General features: G+C 34.6%; 1 protein-coding gene and 1 long non-coding RNA gene across 2 annotated transcripts; both read left to right on the top strand.

The window, feature by feature from the left end:
• The first annotated feature begins 284 nt into the window (after positions 1-284).
• On the top strand, positions 285-4,532 carry LOC115711443 (delta(14)-sterol reductase). Its single transcript, XM_030639786.2, has 13 exons — positions 285-522; positions 642-759; positions 1,026-1,096; positions 1,495-1,551; positions 1,677-1,768; positions 2,027-2,074; positions 2,394-2,514; positions 2,606-2,652; positions 2,850-2,931; positions 3,142-3,218; positions 3,322-3,441; positions 3,922-3,996; positions 4,084-4,532. The coding sequence occupies exons 1-13, from the start codon at positions 475-477 to the stop codon at positions 4,235-4,237; spliced, it is 1,110 nt and encodes a 369-aa protein (XP_030495646.2). The 5' UTR covers positions 285-474; the 3' UTR covers positions 4,238-4,532.
• Positions 4,533-5,572: 1,040 nt separating this feature from the next.
• On the top strand, positions 5,573-7,346 carry LOC115711382 (uncharacterized). The gene is made up of 2 exons (XR_004010469.2): positions 5,573-6,208; positions 6,674-7,346. It is a non-coding gene; the product is annotated as an uncharacterized LOC115711382 (long non-coding RNA).
• The last annotated feature ends 13,215 nt before the right edge of the window (positions 7,347-20,561 follow it).

The following is a 20,561-nucleotide window of genomic DNA, read 5'->3' as shown; positions in this document are numbered from 1 at the left end:
CACACGTATAAAATAAGAAAGTCACGCGTGCAACAGACTCTTTGAATACTGTTTTTGACATGTTAAATTTTTCCGAATTTCTCAAAATTTTTGTCAAATGTCTTAAATAATTATATTTATAACCATAAAAAAATTTGAACTAGGTAATTTTTAAATACTGAAATAGATAATGATACATCAATACATTTATTTTAAGGAAATGTAGAATTTTTCCAAACTTTAATTTTTAAAAGATAAATAAATCAATTCTCAACAACCCTGCGTAGTGCGGTTTCCTTACCTAGTTTTTTGTTTTTTTTTTTTTTTAATTCACATTTAAAAAAAAAAGAAATTCACATTTTTGCACAAATAGCCCAATTATGATAGCTGACAAAGGATTCTTTCCCATCATATAGACTATAGAGTAAGACGATGACTACTGATACTACTGAGTGAGTAGCGAGCAAAACGGAGATAGCGAGGTGACACTGAATCATGGATCTGGGTCTTCTTCTTCACACTCTTACTCCTTCATGGAACTCTGTAAGTCTTACCTTTTTTCTGCAAATTCCCTTCCTTCAATTTCTGACCTTTACCCTTTCTCTATTTCTTCTTAAATTTCATTGCTTTGCCCTTGCATTTTCACCTCTCGAGGGTCTCAGGTTGCTATACTAGCAGCATTTTTTGTTTACTTGGCAATAGCTGGATCTATATTGCCTGGAAAAATTGTTCCTGGGGTTACCTTACAAGACAACACTCGTCTTTCTTATCGCTGCAACGGTTAGTTTATCCACATTTCGATACATAATATGTAACATGTCTAAATATGAATTCATTCATGTATTCTGAGAAAATGCGTTACAGTGGCTCTTTATTTTGTTTTCCTTTTGGGTTCTTATTTATTGGAATGATATACTGAGAAAATGCTGAGAACACAATTGACATTTTGTATTGAGATCTCTAAGTACTGAATTTGTTGTAGAAGTTTACCTTTGATATTGTGAGTTAAGTTTCTTGACATATTTTCTTTGCTGTGTTATTGGTAGGGTTGGTTTCACTTCTTTTGCTGATTGCTCTTATTGGGGTTGCGGCTAAGATCAATGTCTTATCGCTTACTGTATGTGTTTCACTATTTCCATGTGTTTTTTTTTTTTTTTTGATTCGTTGGTTGTAGAAAGAAAAGAAAAGGATATGGATTTTATGATCTGAGAAAAAAAGAAAAAACTTCAATAAAATTTATAAGAATTTGAGGTGCATCAATATTCCAACTATTTCATAATGTGGCTTTCAAAAAACTATTTCATAATGTGGTTTGGAAGTTGGATATCTTAATATGGCCTGAAAATTGAAAAATGTATCATAATGCCTGGAAATGGATTTGGTTCCAAATGATTGGCTGAAGCTTTTGCAGGGATATTTCACTCTGGTTTTAGATGTTGAATAAAGATAGAGTATGCAATTATTGTTTGAGAAATTGATTTTATCTTTGTATTAACCTTGTAATAATGTTTGCAGGCGATATCAGACAGGGGTCTTGATCTTCTTTCAACTACTTTTTTGTTCAGTGTTCTGGTAAGTTGCAAGTGACATTTTCACTTATTGATAACTCTGGAATAAACTTATGGACTTATGGATTCTCTAATGCTGTAGTCTCTGCGCTTATATTGGTATTCACAATCCATAATTTTTAATGATAGGTTACTTTGCTCCTCTATGCTTCTGGCCGCACTTCAAGAAGTCAAAGCTCTTCCTTGAAGCCTCATATTACAGGAAACCTAATACATGACTGGTAAGTTAGAGATATTTGTTTGAGCTTGTTCTGATAGATGCTCAATTGGGTGAAAGTATCCCCTCTTCACATAATCTAGTAAATTTTTATTTTTCTTGTTGAAATTTTAAAATATGCAAAGGGGGAAAAATGTTGGGTGGTATTTTTGGACATGTAAATTTTCACACTAACACGATTTCCATTTTCATTACTTCATTCCATGTTTAGACACTTTTTGGGTACATATATTGACAAGGCCACCCTGCATTTCCTTACTAGGTGGTTTGGAATACAGCTGAATCCTCAGTTTTTGGGCATTGATCTCAAGTATGTAATCTAGTTCTCTTTATCTTTTCTAGTTATGCTCTTTACTGGACTTCTTTTATATAAATTCAGCTTTTAACCATCAATGGATGTTTTGTTGTTTAAAAATTAAAGTAAAAGTCTTTTTGAGTTGCCATATTTTAGCCGCTTCATTTGCCATTATTCAAGAATTTAGGCCATAAATACATGTAGCGCATTCTTTCTGCTTTTGGGAAGAAAGAGGGAATCTCAATGAATGAAAATTATGAACTGAGAAATGTTATATGGTCTTTCAACTAGAAGTGCTTGTTGCTACCACAACTTATGGTACTCCGTTCTGTAGATTTTTCTTTGTTAGAGCTGGAATGATGGGCTGGCTTCTTATCAACCTATCAGTTCTGGCAAGAAGTATTGAAGACGGGACTTTGGATAGGTCAATGATCTTGTTTCAGTTATTCTCCACAGTAATCTGCTTCCCCGAACTTCTTACTTATTGGTTTTTCCTTTTACATATCTTAAGTGATTGTTGATGTTCTGTTGATGCGTTTCTTCCAGTTTTACATCCTGGACTACTTTGTTCACGAGGAGTACATGACTTCCACGTAAGTGTATTATTGTATCTTTGAAATATATACCACAATGGTCACCTAGATATTCAGTTAGTTGAGATTGTTCTTCTTTATTATCCACAATAGCTTCTTTTGTAACCTGTTCTTTTTACATTGCTAAGCTTTGTCATTCAGAAATGTATCTTATATTATACACATTTGATTCATTTGTTGTCATTGTTTTTTTATAGATGGGACATAATAGCAGAGAGGTTAGGCTTCATGCTGGTATTTGGAGATCTAGTGTGGATCCCTTTCACTTTTAGTATTCAGGCATGTTTTGATGTATTTGAATTCAGAGATTGAATGATTCCCACTAAGTATAACTAACCCTTCTTTTCTTTTTAAGATGCATAGAACTCACCATAAATTGTGATTTTTTTTTCGAGCTGTTACACAAGTTTATCAGATTCAATTGCAATTGGCAAATTGTATTTGATTTGTTTGTTATTGTTGATCATGCTTGTTGGCTTTGTCACACAGGGTTGGTGGCTTCTGCATAATAAGGTTGAATTAACAACGGCTGCAGTTATAGCAAATTGTTTTGTCTTTATAATGGGGTAACTTTCAATAATAGTTTTTGTCATTCTAAGCATCTTTAAGCATTGTAAAATCATTATTCACATACAATTTTTTCTGTTTTTGTACTACAAAATTGAGCAGGTATTTGGTATTTAGGGGAGCTAACAAGCAAAAGCATGTGTTTAAAAAGAATCCAAAAGCACTAATATGGGGAAGGCCTCCAAAGGTTATTGGTGGAAAGTTGCTTGTTTCTGGTTATTGGTAAGATCACACTCTACTTGACTATTAATTAATTTACTTAGTATGAGATAACTTAATCGAAGAACTTAGGATAATTTTATCCCATGATCCCATCCAGTGAATAAAAAAAAAAAAACAATTTTATGTTTGAACTTATGTTCTCATAATTTATAATTGTTAAACAATCAACTCATTCACTTTTCTATGGTATTCTCTCTTATACTTTTTAGTCCAATCAAATCCTGGTTTCTAAATATGACCCTAATGTTGTCTGCAATTCTAAAACCTTCAAAATCATCATTGATGAGGTGAATGGGAAACTTATTTGAACCACATTTGCGAAATTTTAATAGTTAAGTGACACAATATATTGTTAATGAGAATAGAACAATATGAAGATAGTTTAAGAGCTTGCCTAATAGATAAAAGAACTAAGAAAAAGAGAGGTATTGTTATTTCTTGTTACATATCACATCATAACAAGTTCTTTTGGCTGTGAAGGGGAATTGCAAGACACTGTAATTACCTTGGGGACTTGTTGCTTGCATTTTCATTCAGTTTACCTTGCGGGATAAGGTAACTTTTATGAACTTTTTCAACAAACAATTAGTTATACAGACAGAATAGAGCATCAAACTAGTGAAAAATTCATTGATTTTGCAGTTCCCCAGTTCCATACTTCTATCCAATATATCTTCTAATTCTGCTAATATGGAGAGAAAGAAGGGATGAAGCTCGGTGTGCTGAGAAATACAGAGAAATCTGGGCAGAATACCGCAAAGTTGTCCCTTGGAGAATATTGCCTTATGTCTATTAGCATAATCAAAGGCTTTGTTTTTGTCAAACAGTGGCAGCTTTGGAGATCTCTCTCATGGTGCTCTTTTTACATTAATTATTCAAATTTTGTATACAATTTTTGCATAATCTTTCAAGCCAAAGAAAAGGGCTTTGCTGAAACATATTTATTGATGGCTGTCATTGAGGTTTCCTGAGGATACAAACAAGCATAAGTTTAACTAAAACATATTCCACAACCAGTCTTGTTATCATTTTTACTTAAGGCCTTTTGGCCCATTTTGATGGAAGAAAGATAATGATTGATTTGACTTCAATTTGTTATTAATGTGTTCGGTGCTAATGGATAGGAATGGAAGATGCCTTTATATTTAAGTGAAGTTGAGCATTTTTCTAATGATGGTAGTCTTCCACTAGCTCGGTTTTATAATAATTAATAATGCCAAAGTATAAAAATATCACATCTAAGCAAGATTCCACTGACAATACTAGCACATGTGTAAGTCATGCATGTCTTTCCTTAGCTTGGTATTTGTGAAGGCACCTTTTTTATTTTTATTTTTCATAATACATATATATATATATATTGCTTTGAATTGCGGAAATAGTGAAAAGAAAATGAGTAAAGAAGGTGGTGGGGGTGGAGTGGGGAGGTTCCTTTGTCTCTTTTGTTTTCTTCATAATGTGATTATCTGTGCTCTTTCTGTTTTTGTCCTTGAGGAAAAAGAGAAAGCCAGCATCTTTATTTTTGTTTGCAGAGATAATAATAGAGTAAATATAGTTTGTTTTTTTTTTCCTTTTCTTGAAAGGGGATAAGATATAGTTCTTCTTTTATTTGATATTATGACATATGACTTTATTTCATTGAAAAAGTGGCCTTACCTTTTCCATTTTCTCTTAAAAACAATAAAAGTGGTCCCACCAACGTACACATAATATAATAGCCTAAGACTATCTCTAATGCAAAATGTAAAATTTGTGTTAAATTTAATACACAAAAAAAATTTGTATTATATTTAATTTACTATTTATAATAATATGTAAAAAAAAAATAATATTAATCATCAATAATATTGTATTAAAAAATATATAAATATTATTATTTTTTTTTTTTTTATTATTTAAATAATGGTAATATAATAAATATAGAGGATAAAATTATGTAAAAATTAGTGAATCATAATAATTAGTGGTACTATAGTAAATAAAAAAGTAAAATTTATTGTAGTTAAATTTAGTAGAATGTTATATTTTGTGCTAAATTTAGCATAATTTTTAACATGTACCAAATTTGTCACACTTTTTAAAACACTATTAGAATAATTTTTTTTTTTTTTTTAAATATACTAAAATATAACAATACACCACTTTTTTAGCATTCCATTAAAATACTCTAAGGCTGTGAGGGAAATTGAAAATTGTTAATGTACTAGTTAATGTCTATTTGTGTATCATTATTCCCTGTAGTGTAGCAGTGGGACCTTAATTCATTAATGGGAAGTGTATTTGATAAAATCCAATTACCAAGAAAGAAAGAAAAAGTGACAAAGTAGAGAAGAAAAGACAAGTTTGCTTGCTTACAAAGCAGCACTCAATACACGAATTAATCCCGTTTTAAAAAGCACAAACTTTCGAAATTAAAACTATTTTGGCTATTATTGAGCAACGCCATTGGTTTTCCAAACCACATAAGAGATCGAGTTGCAACCAGTTCTAAGAATACCAATATCATTTAAAATTACAATATCTAATCAGCATTTCTTATCCTTTTGCAAAACTTGAGATTAATCTCGATGGTGAAGCTATTGAGATTAATCTCTTTCGCTAGTAAAAGTCCAGTCTTGATAGCAACAAGTTCTGCATTTAACACGCACATATTTCTTTAGATGAAACAAGTCTTGGCAGAGATGCAATGTCCCTAAAAATCTCGAACAACTACTCCAATTCTGCTACCATCTACACCAGATTTGATACTTTCGTCCACATTAATTTTGTAAGAATTTTTTGAGCAGTATTTATTAGTTCTTTAGGAAAGAAAGTGGAATCGATTTCATTGATATTGAATTATGAGTCAAATGATTACAATGGCAGCAATATAAGTATATATAAACAGTGTAGAGTCGGTTAGGACAATTAACTAACTTACTGTATATAAAATTACCTAACTAACTTCCTATAACTAACATAACTAATTTATCCACTTAAGTCTAATTAGGCCCTCTCAAAATGAAATATAAAAGTTTCTAATATTCATTTTGGATACAATATTGTGAAAGTGAGTGAGAAAAAGAGGCTTGGTGAGGATGTCGGCTATGTTGGACTTGGAAGTAATGTGATTCATTTTGATGTTGTCATTGTTGACTTTTTCTCGTATAAGGTGACAGTCAATTTTCATATGTTTTGTGTGCTCGTAGTAGATATGTTTTTTGAGATGTGAACGACTGCATTGTTGTCGCAGGACAGTATTGATGGAAGCTTGGTTTGGATGCCAAAGTCATGGAGAATGGAATGGAGCCAAGTTAATTCACAAGCTGCACCAGCCATTGCTCTGTATTCTGCTTCAGCAGAAGAGCAAGATACTCTATGTTGTTTTTTGGACTTCCAGGAGATGAGAGATTTGCCAAGGAAGACACAATAACCTGAGATGGATCGCCTAGTGTCCAAGCATGCTCCCCAATCTGCATATGCAAAAGCTTGAAGGTGTATTGGTTCTGGTGTGGAGGTATAAAAGAAGAGTCCTTGTCTAGGTGTTCCTTTTAGTTATTGCAGTATGCAATTAGTTGCTTGGAGGTGTGGCTCTCTTGGAGCTTAAAGATATTGAATTAGTTTGTTTACAGAAAAGAAAACATCGGGTCTTGTTATGGTTAGGTATATGAGTTTGTCAATTAAGCTTCTGTATTGGGTAGGGCTAGTTAGGAGTTTTCTTGACTCATTGTTGAGCTTGTTATTAGGTTCCATGGGAGTTGAAAATGGTTTAATACCTAGGCAGCCAGTGTCTTGTAATAGTTGTAGGGTAAAGGGCCTTTGTGTGACAGAAATTGTAACGCCCTAATGCTAAGGCACGCTACAGTGATTTTTCAATTGCAGTGCTATCTTTGCTAATCAAAGAATTTCTTGAAAATTGTGTCAAATTAAAACTTTTAGTATTAACTATGAAACTTTATAAATTTTACATAATCATTTACAAAAGTCGAGATCCCGTTTCTAAACTTTTTTACAAAATATTCTAAAGTACATTAATCAGGTCGCACAGCGACTACAAAATGATAACCCCAGATGTCCAGAGACCGAACACTCCAGGTCGCGCTGCATGACATGTACAATCTCATCCTAACTCAAGCTCACTCCTGTTCAACCTTTGCCTTTCTTTTACCTACACGTGAAAGTAGAATTGTGAGTCGACAGACTCAGTAAGAAAAGCATATAACATATTGTTGGAAGTTATTTTACCAGGAACTTACATCTACTCACAAGTATGTTAATTAACAACCTAAATATGAACTTCTAAAACGATGGAAAATTAAACACATAAAAGTATCAGAAATCTTACATTGAATGCAGCGGAATATATGTCTCCTCCCACTCAGATCTCTAACCCTTGATTCCTTTCTGTCGCAGAGTATAATCAAGATCTGAGCCCGATAGTCCTTCTTTGTTGTTTCTGAATTCTACACAGCCTTCCTCACTATGATTGAGGTATTACTTGATGTGTGTGGGCACTACTCTACCACTTATAGATTTCGAAACAGTGAAGGAATAGAAAGAGAGAGGGTGGCGGCTCAGAGAGTTTTTGAGTGAGAAAATTCTGTTAGAATTATGTGTGTTCAAAAACTGAAGCCTTTGCCTTCTATTTATAGAAGACCACCTAGGGCTATGGTTGAATTAATTGGCATTTAAAAATTGAAAAATCAATGAGAAAAGGGAAGCTTAGTGGCCGACCTTAGGCAACGTGGAAACAAAGCTTGCCACTTTTCCAACTTTCCTTTTCCTACATTGATAGTTTCCTATTTTGTCAAAAACTGCCAATTCCTTTGTTCAACCACATAAATGTCAAATCTAATTATTTAATAATTAAAATTAATTATCAAATAATATATTGTCATTTATTTATTAATAATAAAACTAATTAAAGTTTCTTAATTAATAAATATGCCCTTCAAAATCTCTATTTACTGTTTTGCCCTTAATAAGTGATAAATTCTCAAATAGACACAGTCTAACTTGAGAATTATAATTGATTAATTAAAATCAATTAAATGAGTCTTACAAGTAATATTATCTCAACTAGTGGGGGGACCATGGGTCTATATATCCGAGCTTCCAATAAGCAGATCTAGAATTTACTACTTAAATTCACTGACTTATTAATTCTTCGTTGAATCCACGCATAGAACTTAGAATTGCACTCCCAGTATATAGAATGCTCTATATGTTCCACCATATAGACACATCATTAGTTATCCATTGTTATAATCCTAATGTGATCAATGATCCTCTATATGGATGATTTACACTGTAAAGGGACTTAATTATCGTAACACCCTACAATGTATTTTATCCTTAAAACACTTAACCCTGTATAAATGATATTTCAGCTAAGTGAAATGAGTACTCCATCATTTATCTCGTTTGGTTAAGCTCGAAGGAAATCACCCTTTCTTACTATTTGCCAGATAGAAGCTATAGATTCCATATTTATGTTAGCGCTCCCACTCAATCGCACTACCGTGTTCCCAAAATGTACGTATCACCCTGACTCAAAAGTAGGCTTAACTAACAAATCAAAGAACACGAATAACACTCTTGAGATTGAGCCTAACCATATCAGGATTTCGATCATGTGATCTAGGATCAACTTAGTGATATTAAATTGAATAGATATTACGGTAAGTTTTATAAATCTATTTCAAAGTTCAATATCGGTCCATTCCAATGCATACTCAATGCATCCAACCTGAGCTTTACTTTAACCAATGTTCTGGAAAGAACATAGCATTTCTCCAAATGCAAGTAAACTCTGTTGTAGATTGTCATATCAGTAAAACCCAGTGTTCTGATAAATCTAGGAATCCTTTATTCACATAGTCATGTTTACTTTCTACTGTGTTGACAACACAATAAACATGATCAAGTATGTGAAAGGGGTTTGGATGAATTTATAAATCACACAGACAAACAATTGATTAAGTGAACCAAAACATACACAAATGAATGAAAAATACTTCTGTTACTTTATTGATATTGAATAATCTGGATTACATTGAAATAGAGTTTTATTTAGGGCATAAAACCCAACACATATCACATAATAACGACTTGTATCTAGGCGCCCATACACCTATTTACAAGGCTTAACAGATGAGTAAGAACATTCTTAACTAAGATACGACCATCTACCAGTGTACTACATGCACTTAGTACCACCATCGTACTAGTGTAGGTAGGGTATGAACCGTGCCTCGAGTACTGTTAAGTGTTGTACTACATACACCATGTACCTTCCCATACTAGTGCTGGTAACACCGTGATGTACTCTTCAGACATGGTACACTTTATCAATGCACTCCGTACCGAATTGTAAAGACATGTTGAATTATCAAATAATTAAAGTTTAATTATGAAGTTGAATTATTAATTATAATATTACATATTGGTGAAGATTTATTTAATTTCCACATATGTTAATTATGCTATATGTGAATTTCTCGTTTACCGGTGACTGTGTTCGGAAGCGGTGGAAAGCGATGTTGGGCCTTTAGAGAGTCGTATTTTGTATATTGTAGAATTTTATTAATAGCGGAGCATTGTTGCTAGGTATTGAAAATACTGGTATTTAACGGGGTTTGGGAATTGACTAATTTGCCTTTTGTTGGCATGCTTTCATTTGTTTTTAGTCAAAGGGCATATTAGTCTTTTCCTTGGACTTTTGTCTTTTGTGGGAATAAAGAGCTGATTTTAGGTTATAATTGGTAATATTTAATTTATATTGATCTTAAATAACTAAGTGAATAGATATATTGCATAAGCTTTACTTTTTTGTTTTTTTGCAAACTATTTAAGATATATTGCATACATGTGTAAATCGATGTTTTAACCCTAAATTCGGTCTTGAGAATACTTTGACCACTGTCTAACCTACATGCCTTGTGGGTTCGCAGGCTAAGTCTTATATAATTGACGCCCAGCGAAATGTCAGAGGACAGGGTGAAATGGTTGAGACCGGAGGTGGTCGGGGTGGTAGAAACCCCCAAAACCCCCGTGAACGCGGTAGAGGCCGCGATTGTTCTCCCAGAGGTGGCCAAGAGAATCCACCCCAAGCTTCATTTGATTGGTAGTAGAGGTTTGCTGAGATGCAAGCCATAATTACTCAGCAAGAAGAAGAGATTCAAAGGCTTAGACAACAGGATGCTCCTGTTGAGCCTCCTCTGCAACCGTCTGTTGTTGTGGTTCCTACGATGCCAACAGAACAACCTGTTGCTGGCAACCGTATGGAGCCCTTATATGAGAGGTTCAGGAAGCAAGCACCTCTAGTATTTTTGGGAGGTCCTGATGTACTTAAGGCAGAATAGTGGTTGACTGTGATTGAAAGAATATTGAATTTCATGGGAGTTACCGGAAATGACAGGGTGGCATGTGCCACGTTTCAATTCCAGGAAGATGCCTTAGTCTGGTGGGAGATGGTATCCCTCACTAAGGTGTTGGAATATGTTTTACACGGATCTAGATTTACTAACAAGTATGTTTTATTAACATCCTAATATATCTTTTTCCACTCAGATCTCTAACCCTTGTATCTAGTCTGTCACAGAGCATCACCAAGATCTGAGCCCGAATGTCCTTCTCTTCAATTTGGATTCTTCACAATCTTCCAGACTATAATTGAGATACCACTTGATGTGTGTGGGCACTCACTCTATCACTCAAGGTTTCGAAAAATTGAAGAAGAAAAGAGGGAGAGAGAGGTTCGGCTATAGATAATAGGATAGGAGGCTCAATTTTTCTGAAGGCAAAAATTTATCTGATCTCTCTTCTTTTTTTTTTCTCTTTTTTTTAGTTGTGAGCCATCACTATCTATTTATAGGTAACCACTAGGTTTAGGTTAGGAATTACTTGGCATTAAAATAATAAAAATATTAATTTGAAAATCATCATTAAGTGGCCGGCCATAGAGTAATGGGCCCCACTTGGTATTTTTTCAATTTTGACAATTTTCACTTCTATTTTCTCAAAAACGCCAATTTTTCAATTCTAACCATTTAAATACCAAAGCTAATTATTTAATAACTTAAATAAATTATTAAATAATATTGTCATTTTTAATATTTATTAATTAGACATAATAAAGTCTTCCAATTAATAAATAAAACCTAGAATCTCTTTTCTTCACAATTTAGCCCTTGCTTAGTGAAAATTCATAAACTAGACATAGTCTAATTTTAGAATTATAATTGATTAATTAAAATCAATTATTTGAGTCTTACAAGCAGTATGGTCTCAACTAGAATGGGGAACATGGGCCTATATAACTGAGCTTCCAATAAGCTGAACTAGAACTTACCAGGTAAATTCCCTAACTTATTAATTCCTTGTTGCATCCACTCATAGAACTTGGAATTGCACTCTCAATCATATAGAATGCTCTATATGTTCCACCATATAGATACACTATCACATTTAACTATCGTTCTAATCTCAATTATCAAAAATCCTCTATAGATGATTTACACCGAGTAGAAATAAATTTACCGTTTCACTCCTCAATGTATTTATCCTTAAAACACTTAGCTACCTGTAAATGATATTTCAGTGAACTAAAATATAATCACTGAAACAAGAGCTCTTCCATTTACGTCTATTAAGCCAAGCTAGAAGGAAATCATCGTTTCACTTCTAAGTACCTATAGAAGCTATAGATTCCATATCTATGTTTAGCGCTCTCACTCAATCATACTACCATGTTCCCAAAATATACGTATAACCCTGACCAGAAAGTATGTTTAACTAACAAATCAAAGAACATGAATAACACTCCTGAGATTGAACCTAAGCATATCAGGATTAAGATGTTTTGATCTAAGATCAACTAGTGATATTGGATTAGAAAGATACAATGGTAAGATTATAATATCTTAACCAAGATCAATATCGGTCCAGTCCAATGTATACTCCATACATTCGAAACTAGTATACTTTGCCAATGTTCTGGAAAGAACATAACACTTATGCAAAGTGTAAGTACACTTCATCGCTGATTATCACATTAGTGTAAATCCAATGCACTGATGAAATAGGGACTTTGTCTTTCGAAGCATATAATCACAATCACATTCCACTGTGTTGACATCACTGTAATTGTAAATGACTATATGTTCTGGACTTAACAGATTTTGTATATATATTAAACCATAAACATGAAAACAACATGTAAACATAAATGACTTCTAATTTTTTATTGATAACAAATCAGATTAGATTGTAATGAGTTTTATATAGGGCATAAAATCCCAACATAAGGATGTAGCCAGAATGACCTGGGAAGAATTCCGGGACTTATTTAATGCTAAATATTACAATGAGGCAGTCCGCAGTGCAAAGCGGAAAGAGTTTGTTGAGTTGGTACAGGGTGAGAACATGACTGTGACAGAGTATACGACGAAGTTTGATCGCTTGGCCAAGTTAGCCTCAGGAATTGTACCAACAGACTTCAGTAAAAAGGAAAAGTACTTGGTGGGGTTGAATGCCAAGATTAAGCATGATCTGGTTATCACTACAAATGACACTACAACTTATGCTGAAATGGTTGACAAGGCTCTTCGAGCTGAAGGAGCAGTCAAGTTTCTGCAAGAAACTCGAGAAACTCCTGTTGCTGGTGGGACCACTACTCTCCCTATTTCTCGCCCTTGAAAGGAGAGTGGTGATTCCACTATTGAGAAAAAGAAGAGAACTTTCCCATCTTCAGGAGGTTCAGGGAAAAATAAGATGTTTCGTGGAAACCAAAGTAAAAGGGGACGTCAGACCTTCTCATATGTAAGAAACATCACCTTGGGACTTATAATCGGAGGGCTTTTTCAGTGTGGATTAGTGGGGCACCTCAAGAAAGATTGTCCTCAGTTGAAGAAAGAGGAGCCTAAGCCTGAAGCTAAACCAACACCAGCGCGTGTGTTTGCCATTACTTAGGCAGATGCTATACGGCCAGCCCTTCAATAGTCACAGGTCAGCTTCCTATTAACAACATTATTTATACTGTACTATTTGATTATGGAGCTACACACTCGTATATTGCAACAAAAGTTCTTAGTCAGCTTGGTAGGCCTAGTGATGTATTTGAGATGGGATTTGGTGTTGGGTTTTGAGCCCTAAATAAAACCCATTTCAATATAATCAGATTTACTTATTAATAAAGATCAGAAATAACATTTTTATGTTGCATGGTTCACATGATTTATTTCATGATTATATATATAATGTATGAATTCTATTTAAGTCCAGAGCATATGAATTTGTTAATGATTATAGTGTTGTCAGCACAGTGGAATATAATCTTGATTATATGTTCGAAAGTTTATTCCCTGATTTATCAGAACATTGGATTTAGACTGACATGATAATCAGCGATAGGTATTCTTGCACCTTGGATAAGTTTTATGTCCTTTCCAGGGCATTGGCAAAGTTTACCAGCATCGGATGTATGGAGTATACATCGGAAGGGACCGATATTGAACTTTGATTAGATTTGTTAAAATTTACCGTAATATCTATTCAATTCAATATCACCTGTTGATCCTAGATCAAATGATCTTAATCCTGATATGGTTAGGTTCGATCTCAAGAGTATTATACATGTACTTTGATTTATTAGTTAAGCCTACTTTTGAATAGTCAGGGTGATACGTACATTTTGGGAACATGATAGTATAATTGAGTGGGAGCACTAACATAAATATGGAGTCTATAACTTCTATAGGAATTTAGAAGTGAAACGATGATATCCTTTGAGCTTGGCTAAACAGAGATAAATGGTGGAGATCTCATTTCACTTTGCTGAAATATCATTTATACGGAGCTAAGTGTTTTAAGGATAAAATACATTGAAGGTGTAACAGTAATTTAGTTCCTATTCAATGTAGATCATCTATTAGAGGTTCATTGATCAAATTAGGATTATAACAATGGATAACTAATGACGTATCTATATCGTGGAACATATAGAGCGTTCTATATGACTGAGAGTGCAATTCCAAGTTCTAAGTGTGGATTCAATAAGGAATTAATAAGTTAGGGAATTTACTTGGTAAATTCGGTTCGACTTATTGGAAGCTCGGAAGTATAGGCCCATGGTCCCCATACTAGTTGAGACCATACTGCTTGTAAGACTCAATTAATTGATTTTAATTAATCAACTATAATTCTAAAGTTAGACTATGTCTACTTTGTGAATTTTCACTAAGCAAGGGCGAAATTGTAAAGAAAAGAGATTCTAGGTTTATTTATTAATTAAGAGACTTTATATGTCTAATTAATAAATATATTAAATGATAATATTATTTAATAATTAATTTTTAGTTATTAAATAATTAGAATTGGCATTTAAATGGTTGAATTTGAAAATTGGCGTTTTTGAGAAAATGAGATGCAGAAATGATAAAACAGCAAAATTTCATAAGTGAGGCCCATTATCCAAAGCCCATGGCCGGCCACTCTTATAGGCTTTTATCATTTATTTATTTATTTTTTCATTATTTTAATGCCAACTAATTCTAACTTAAACCGAGGTGGTTACCTATAAATAGATAGTGATGGCTCTCATTCACACTTAACTTTTGTTAACTTTGTCAGATGAAAAGTTGAGCCTCCTATTCTTTTCTCTATAGCCGAACCACTTTCCCTCTTCTTTTCTTCTTCAATTTCGAAATCCTTGAGTGATAGAGTAGTGCCCACACACATCAAGTGGTATCTCAATCATAGTGTGTAAGACTAGCATCAAAGGAAGGAGAGAAAGAGATCCAGGTTCAGATCTTGATAATGCTACAAAAAGGAATCAAGGGCTAGAGATCTGAACGAAAGGAGTCATTATATTCCGCTGCACCCAATGTAAGGTTTTCTAAACTTTATATGTATTTATTTCATTGTTTTAGAATTCATATTAGGATGTTAATGAAACATACATGGTAGTAAATCTAAATCCTGGTAAAATATTTCCAACATTTGGAACCCTATTGCCTAATGGGGAATTAATTATTTCAATTAAGTGGGTTAGATCTGTGTCAATCAGAATTGAAGGCAAGGAATTGAGTGCTGATCTTGTGGAGTTACCATTGGCCGAGTTTGATATTATACTCAGAATGGAGTTTTTGTCCAAATACTATGCTAGTATTGATTGCAAACGAAAAATGGTAACTTTCCAACAGAAGAATGAGGAACCATTTATTTTTGTTGGTTCAGTTCAAGGTTCTCGTGTTCCAAGAATCTCATCGTTGAAAGCTAAGGATTTGCTACACAGTGGATGTGTAGGATTCCTAGCAGTTGTAATTGATTCCAGTAAACCTGTGTTACTCGGACCTGAAGAGGTTAAAGTGGTTAAGGAATTCCTGGACGTGTTTCCTGAGGAATTACCAGGGTTACCACCTCAGCGGGAGATAGATTTTATTATTGATCTAATACCTGGGGAAGAACCTGTTTCAAAGGCACCTTACCGAATGGCACCTTTAAAATTGAAAGAACTAAAGATACAACTCCAAGGGATGTTGGATCTACGGTTCACCCGACCCAGTGTGCCACCTTGGGGAGCTCCGGTTCTATTTGTAAAGAAGAAAGATGGGACTCTTCGAATGTGTATTGACTACCGGGAGCTAAACAAGTTAACTATTAAAAACAAATACCGTTTGCCTAGAATTGACAATCTGTTTAATCAACTTCAAGGCAAGACGGTATTCTCTAAAATTGATTTGAGATCTAGTTATCATCAATTGAGAATTCAAGAAGAAGATATTCCGAAGACAGCTTTCTGCACTAGGTATGGCCATTATGAGTTCCTAGTTATGTCATTTGGATTAACAAATGCTCCAGCAGCCTTTATGGATCTCATGAATAGGGTATTCAAGGATTTCCTCGATAACTTTGTAATTGTATTTATCGATGATATTCTTGTGTACTCTCGGTCGGAAGCAAAACACGAGCAGCATCTTCGTATGGTTCTGAAATGGCTCAGAGATCATAAACTTTATGCAAAGTTCAAAAAGTGTGAGTTTTGGCTGTCACAAGTATCCTTTCTTGGGCATATTGTCGAAAAAGATGGGATTATGGTAGACCCAGGGAAAATTGAGGCAGTGAAGAATTGGCCTAGACTGAAAATAGTTACTGAACTTCGAAGTTTCTTCAATTTAGCGGGTTACTATCGGTGTTTTGTAGTAGGATTTTCAAAAATTGCAATGCAATTGTCTGAATTAACCAGATTGAGTCAAAGGTTTGTGTGGTCAGATAAATGTGAGAAAATTTTTCAAGAATTGAAACAACGATTCACTACAGCTCCAGTCTTAGCCCTGTCATCTGATCAAGAGAAATTTGTAGTGTAGTGTGATGCATCCAGATAGGGTTTGGGCTGTGTGCTAATGCAAGCGGATAAAGTCATAGCTTATACTTCACAAAAATTGAAAGATTATGAGCAGTGTTATCCAACTCATGACCTGGAACTTGCAGCAGTTGTGTTTGCCATGAAGATTTGGCAACACTACTTATATGGTGAGCGGTGTGAGATCTATACTGACCACAAAAGTCTCAAGTACTTTTTCACTCAGAGAGATTTGAACATGAGACAAAGGCAGTGGCTAGAGTTGGTGAAAGACTATGATTATGAGATCTTGTATCATCATGGGAAGGCAAATGTTGTGGTAGATGCGTTGAGTCAGAAAGGACCTGATCAGACTTTCAATATGGTAATGATTTCTCCTCAGTTAGCCTCGGATATGTCTAGGGCAAGTATTGAGTTTGTGATCGGGAAATTGCATAATCTGACACTTCAGTCAAACTTGTTGGAAAGGATTAAAATGGCACAACTAGAAGACCCTGAATTGCTTAAAACTCGAGAAGATGTCTTAGCAAGCAAGGCTAAGGACTTTTCGATCTCTAGCAGTGGGATGTTGTTGTTTAAAGCTCTAGTGTGTGTTCCGAGTATTGAGCTTAAGAAAGAAATTCAGGATGAAGCTCACACTACCCCTTACTCACTGCATCCGGGAACCACCAAGATGAATCAAGATCTGAAGCCTTATTTTTGGTGGTACGAGATGAAAAGGGATGTGGTGGATTATGTGATCAAGTGCTTAACCTGCTAGCAAATTAAAGCAAAACATCAGCGACCGACAGGACTACTTCAACCGTTATCACTTCCAGAATGGAAGTGGGAAGAGATTGCGATGGATTTTATGGTTGGTTTGCCCAGGACCACAAGGATGTATTACTCAGTTTGGGTCATAGTTGATCGCTTTAGCAAGTCAGCACACTTCTTTCCTGTAAAAGTAACCTATACAGTAGATTAGTATGCTGACTTGTATGTGAAAGAGATTAGTCGCCTTCATGGGGTACCAAAGTCTATTGTCTCGGATAGAGACCCTAAATTTACATCAAAGTTTTGGGTGAGTTTGTAGAAGGCTATGGGAACTAGTTTGAAGTTCAACACAACCTTTCATCCTCAAACAGATGGGCAATCTGAGCGAACCATCCACATACTTGAAGATTTATTACGAGCTTGTGTCATGGATTTTGGAGGTTCGAGGAGTAAGTATTTGCCTCTAATTGAATTCTCTTATAACAGTAGTTATCAAAGTACCATAGGAATGGCTCCCTATGAGTAGCTCTATGGTAGAAAATGTCGTTCCCCAATTCATTGGGATGAAACAGGAGAATGGAAATATTTAGGCCCTGAGCTGGTCTAGAAAAGAAATGAGGCAATAGACAAGATTGCTTCGCAAAGCAGGCAGAAAAGTTATGCAGATCCCAAGTGCCGGGACATTTCATTTCAGTCGGGGGATCATGTTTTCCTGCGTGTGTCACCAATGAAAGGAATCAGACGCTTTGGAAAGAAAGGCAAGCTAAGTCCTAGGTTTATAGGACCTTTTGAAATCTTGAGAAGGTTGGACAGGTTGCTTACAGATTAGCCTTGCGTCCAGCATTGTCAGTAGTGCACAACGTATTTCATATCTCAATGTTGAGAAAGTATGCATCTGATCCAATGCATATTCTAAGTTATGAGGCTTTGGAGTTGTAACAAGATTTGTCTTTTGATGAGCAACCAGTACAAATCTTGGACAAGAAGGAGAAAGTCCTTCAAAACAAAACCATAGCATTGGTTAAAGTACTCTGGAGAAATAGTAAAGTGGAGGAGGCCACTTGGGAATTGGAGTCTGATAAGGACTCAACATCCAGAGCTGTTCAGGTTAGATTTCGATGACAAAATCCTTTTAACATGGGGATAATTGTAGACCGCCTATGTTGATATGTTGAATTATCATCTAATTAGGGTTTAATTATGAAATTAAATTATTAATTATAATATTGCATATTGGTGAAGATTTATTTAATTTCAATATAGAGTTAATTATGCTATATGTGAATTTCTCGTTTACTGGTGATTGTGTTTGGAAGCGATGAAAAGCAACGTTAGGCCTTTAGAGAGTCGTATTTTGTATGTTATAGAATTTTATTAATAGTGGGGCATTGTTGTTGGGTATTGAAAATACTGGTATTTGACGGGGTTTGGGAATTGACTATGGGCAGCAAAAATTGTGAGTTTTGCTGATTTTTATTCAAGGGTTTTATCAAGGATTTAGAGCTTCAACTCAAGGTATAATTCTCTAGTATTCTTTTCATTATTTTCTTTGGGTTTAAGTTAAATTTTGGTTGAATATTGTGAATTAGGTTGATGTGATTATTTGGGGATGTGAGATTTTATATTTTGGAGTTAGGATTGATTTACTTATGTAATTTTGAGCCAAGATAGTGGCTTATGGTGAGAATTGTTCAAGATAGAGTTTAGAGAACTTAAGTTGGGTCACTAATGGTGTTTTTAATTGTTGAGTTGTTGGCTAAGTTTTATTGCTTGATTTGAGTTTATTGGAGTGTATATAGGTATTTTGGAGAGTATTATAAAGTTTGGGTGAAATTTGTGGTCATGGGGACATTTTTCGAGTTCTAAGTACAGAACCGGTCGACCAGTTCTAAGGGACCTATACCAACCGGTCGACTGGTTGGTACCCAGGAATTGGACTTTCGGTTGGGAACCGGTCTGCCGGTTGGGTCATTTTCTAGAACCCTACCTTTCTCTATTTTTGTGTTATTTGGGGGTGTTAGCATCTTGTTCATCGATAGGGTTATTCTTAGTTTTGATTTTAAATCCCCGATAAGTGTTTTAGCGTGTTTCTCATTGAGTTTTAAATATTATGGTTTAGGGCCTTGTAAAGCATCGAGCTGCAATTCCACTCAGGCTTATCGACACACTTTAGCACGGAACGAGATAAGATAGCATAAATAAAATATATGTGAATGTGTTTTTTTAAGGGTGTTGGTACAGTGTAGGATTTTAGGGTAGTTACAATGTTACCAACACGAGTACCAGGGGGTACGTCGTGCATGTGGTACAACACTTAGTAACTCCCGAGAGTACAATAATGGCTCTACCAACACGAGTACGTGGTTGATACTTTAGTGCATATGGTACAGTGGTCGTACTTCTGTTAAGAACGTTCTTAACCATTTGGTGAGCTCAGTATTTGGGCTCAGGATGGCTTAGGCATAAAGCCGGTATAACATTGTTTTCATATATGTTATGCATATTTTACTGGGTCTGTCGACTCATCAGTTTGCTATCTTGTGTAGGTAAAGGAAAAGCTAAGCTGGAGGAGCAATGAGTGTACATATCGCGGCAGTGCAACCTGGAGAGTTTTGGTCTTTCAACCATGTGAACTATATTTTGAAGTTGCCCGTCGTTTGTAAAAAAAATATGTATGAAACTTTGTTTATAGTAAATGTAATTTTCAATAGTGTTTTAAATCTCGGGATCCCGACCTATATGGTTATATAATTATAATATAATAAGATTAATTTGGTTTAGCAAATTTTCAAATACGGGCGTTATAGCAACCGTACTAGTGTTGGTAGTGTACAAATCACAACAAGCTTGCATATACATTAACACATACATACATTCGCATTTCATATCACATATTATACGTTGTTCTTACTGTTGGGAATTATTTTACCTGGATCTTAGATCTACTCACAAGTATGTTTATTAACATCCTAAATATGAACTTTCTAAAACGATAAATTAAACACATATAAAGTTAAGAAAACCT

The sequence above is a fragment of the Cannabis sativa genome, chromosome 3, assembly GCF_029168945.1.
Source record: "Cannabis sativa cultivar Pink pepper isolate KNU-18-1 chromosome 3, ASM2916894v1, whole genome shotgun sequence".
NCBI lineage: Eukaryota > Viridiplantae > Streptophyta > Magnoliopsida > Rosales > Cannabaceae > Cannabis > Cannabis sativa.
The sequence above is the reverse complement of the archived record's forward strand: the minus strand, read 5'-3'. Positions and strand labels throughout refer to the sequence as shown.

What these genes read in the sequence shown, in the direction of transcription:
- LOC115711443 (XM_030639786.2), top strand. Translation starts at nt 475, where the DNA reads ATGGATCTGGGTCTTCTTCTTCACACTCTTACTCCTTCATGGAACTCT. An exon ending in TTACTCCTTCATGGAACTCT is followed by an intron (nt 523 to 641) that starts GTAAGTCTTACC and finishes CGAGGGTCTCAG; the next exon opens with GTTGCTATACTAGCAGCATT. An exon ending in TCAATGTCTTATCGCTTACT is followed by an intron (nt 1,097 to 1,494) that starts GTATGTGTTTCA and finishes TAATGTTTGCAG; the next exon opens with GCGATATCAGACAGGGGTCT.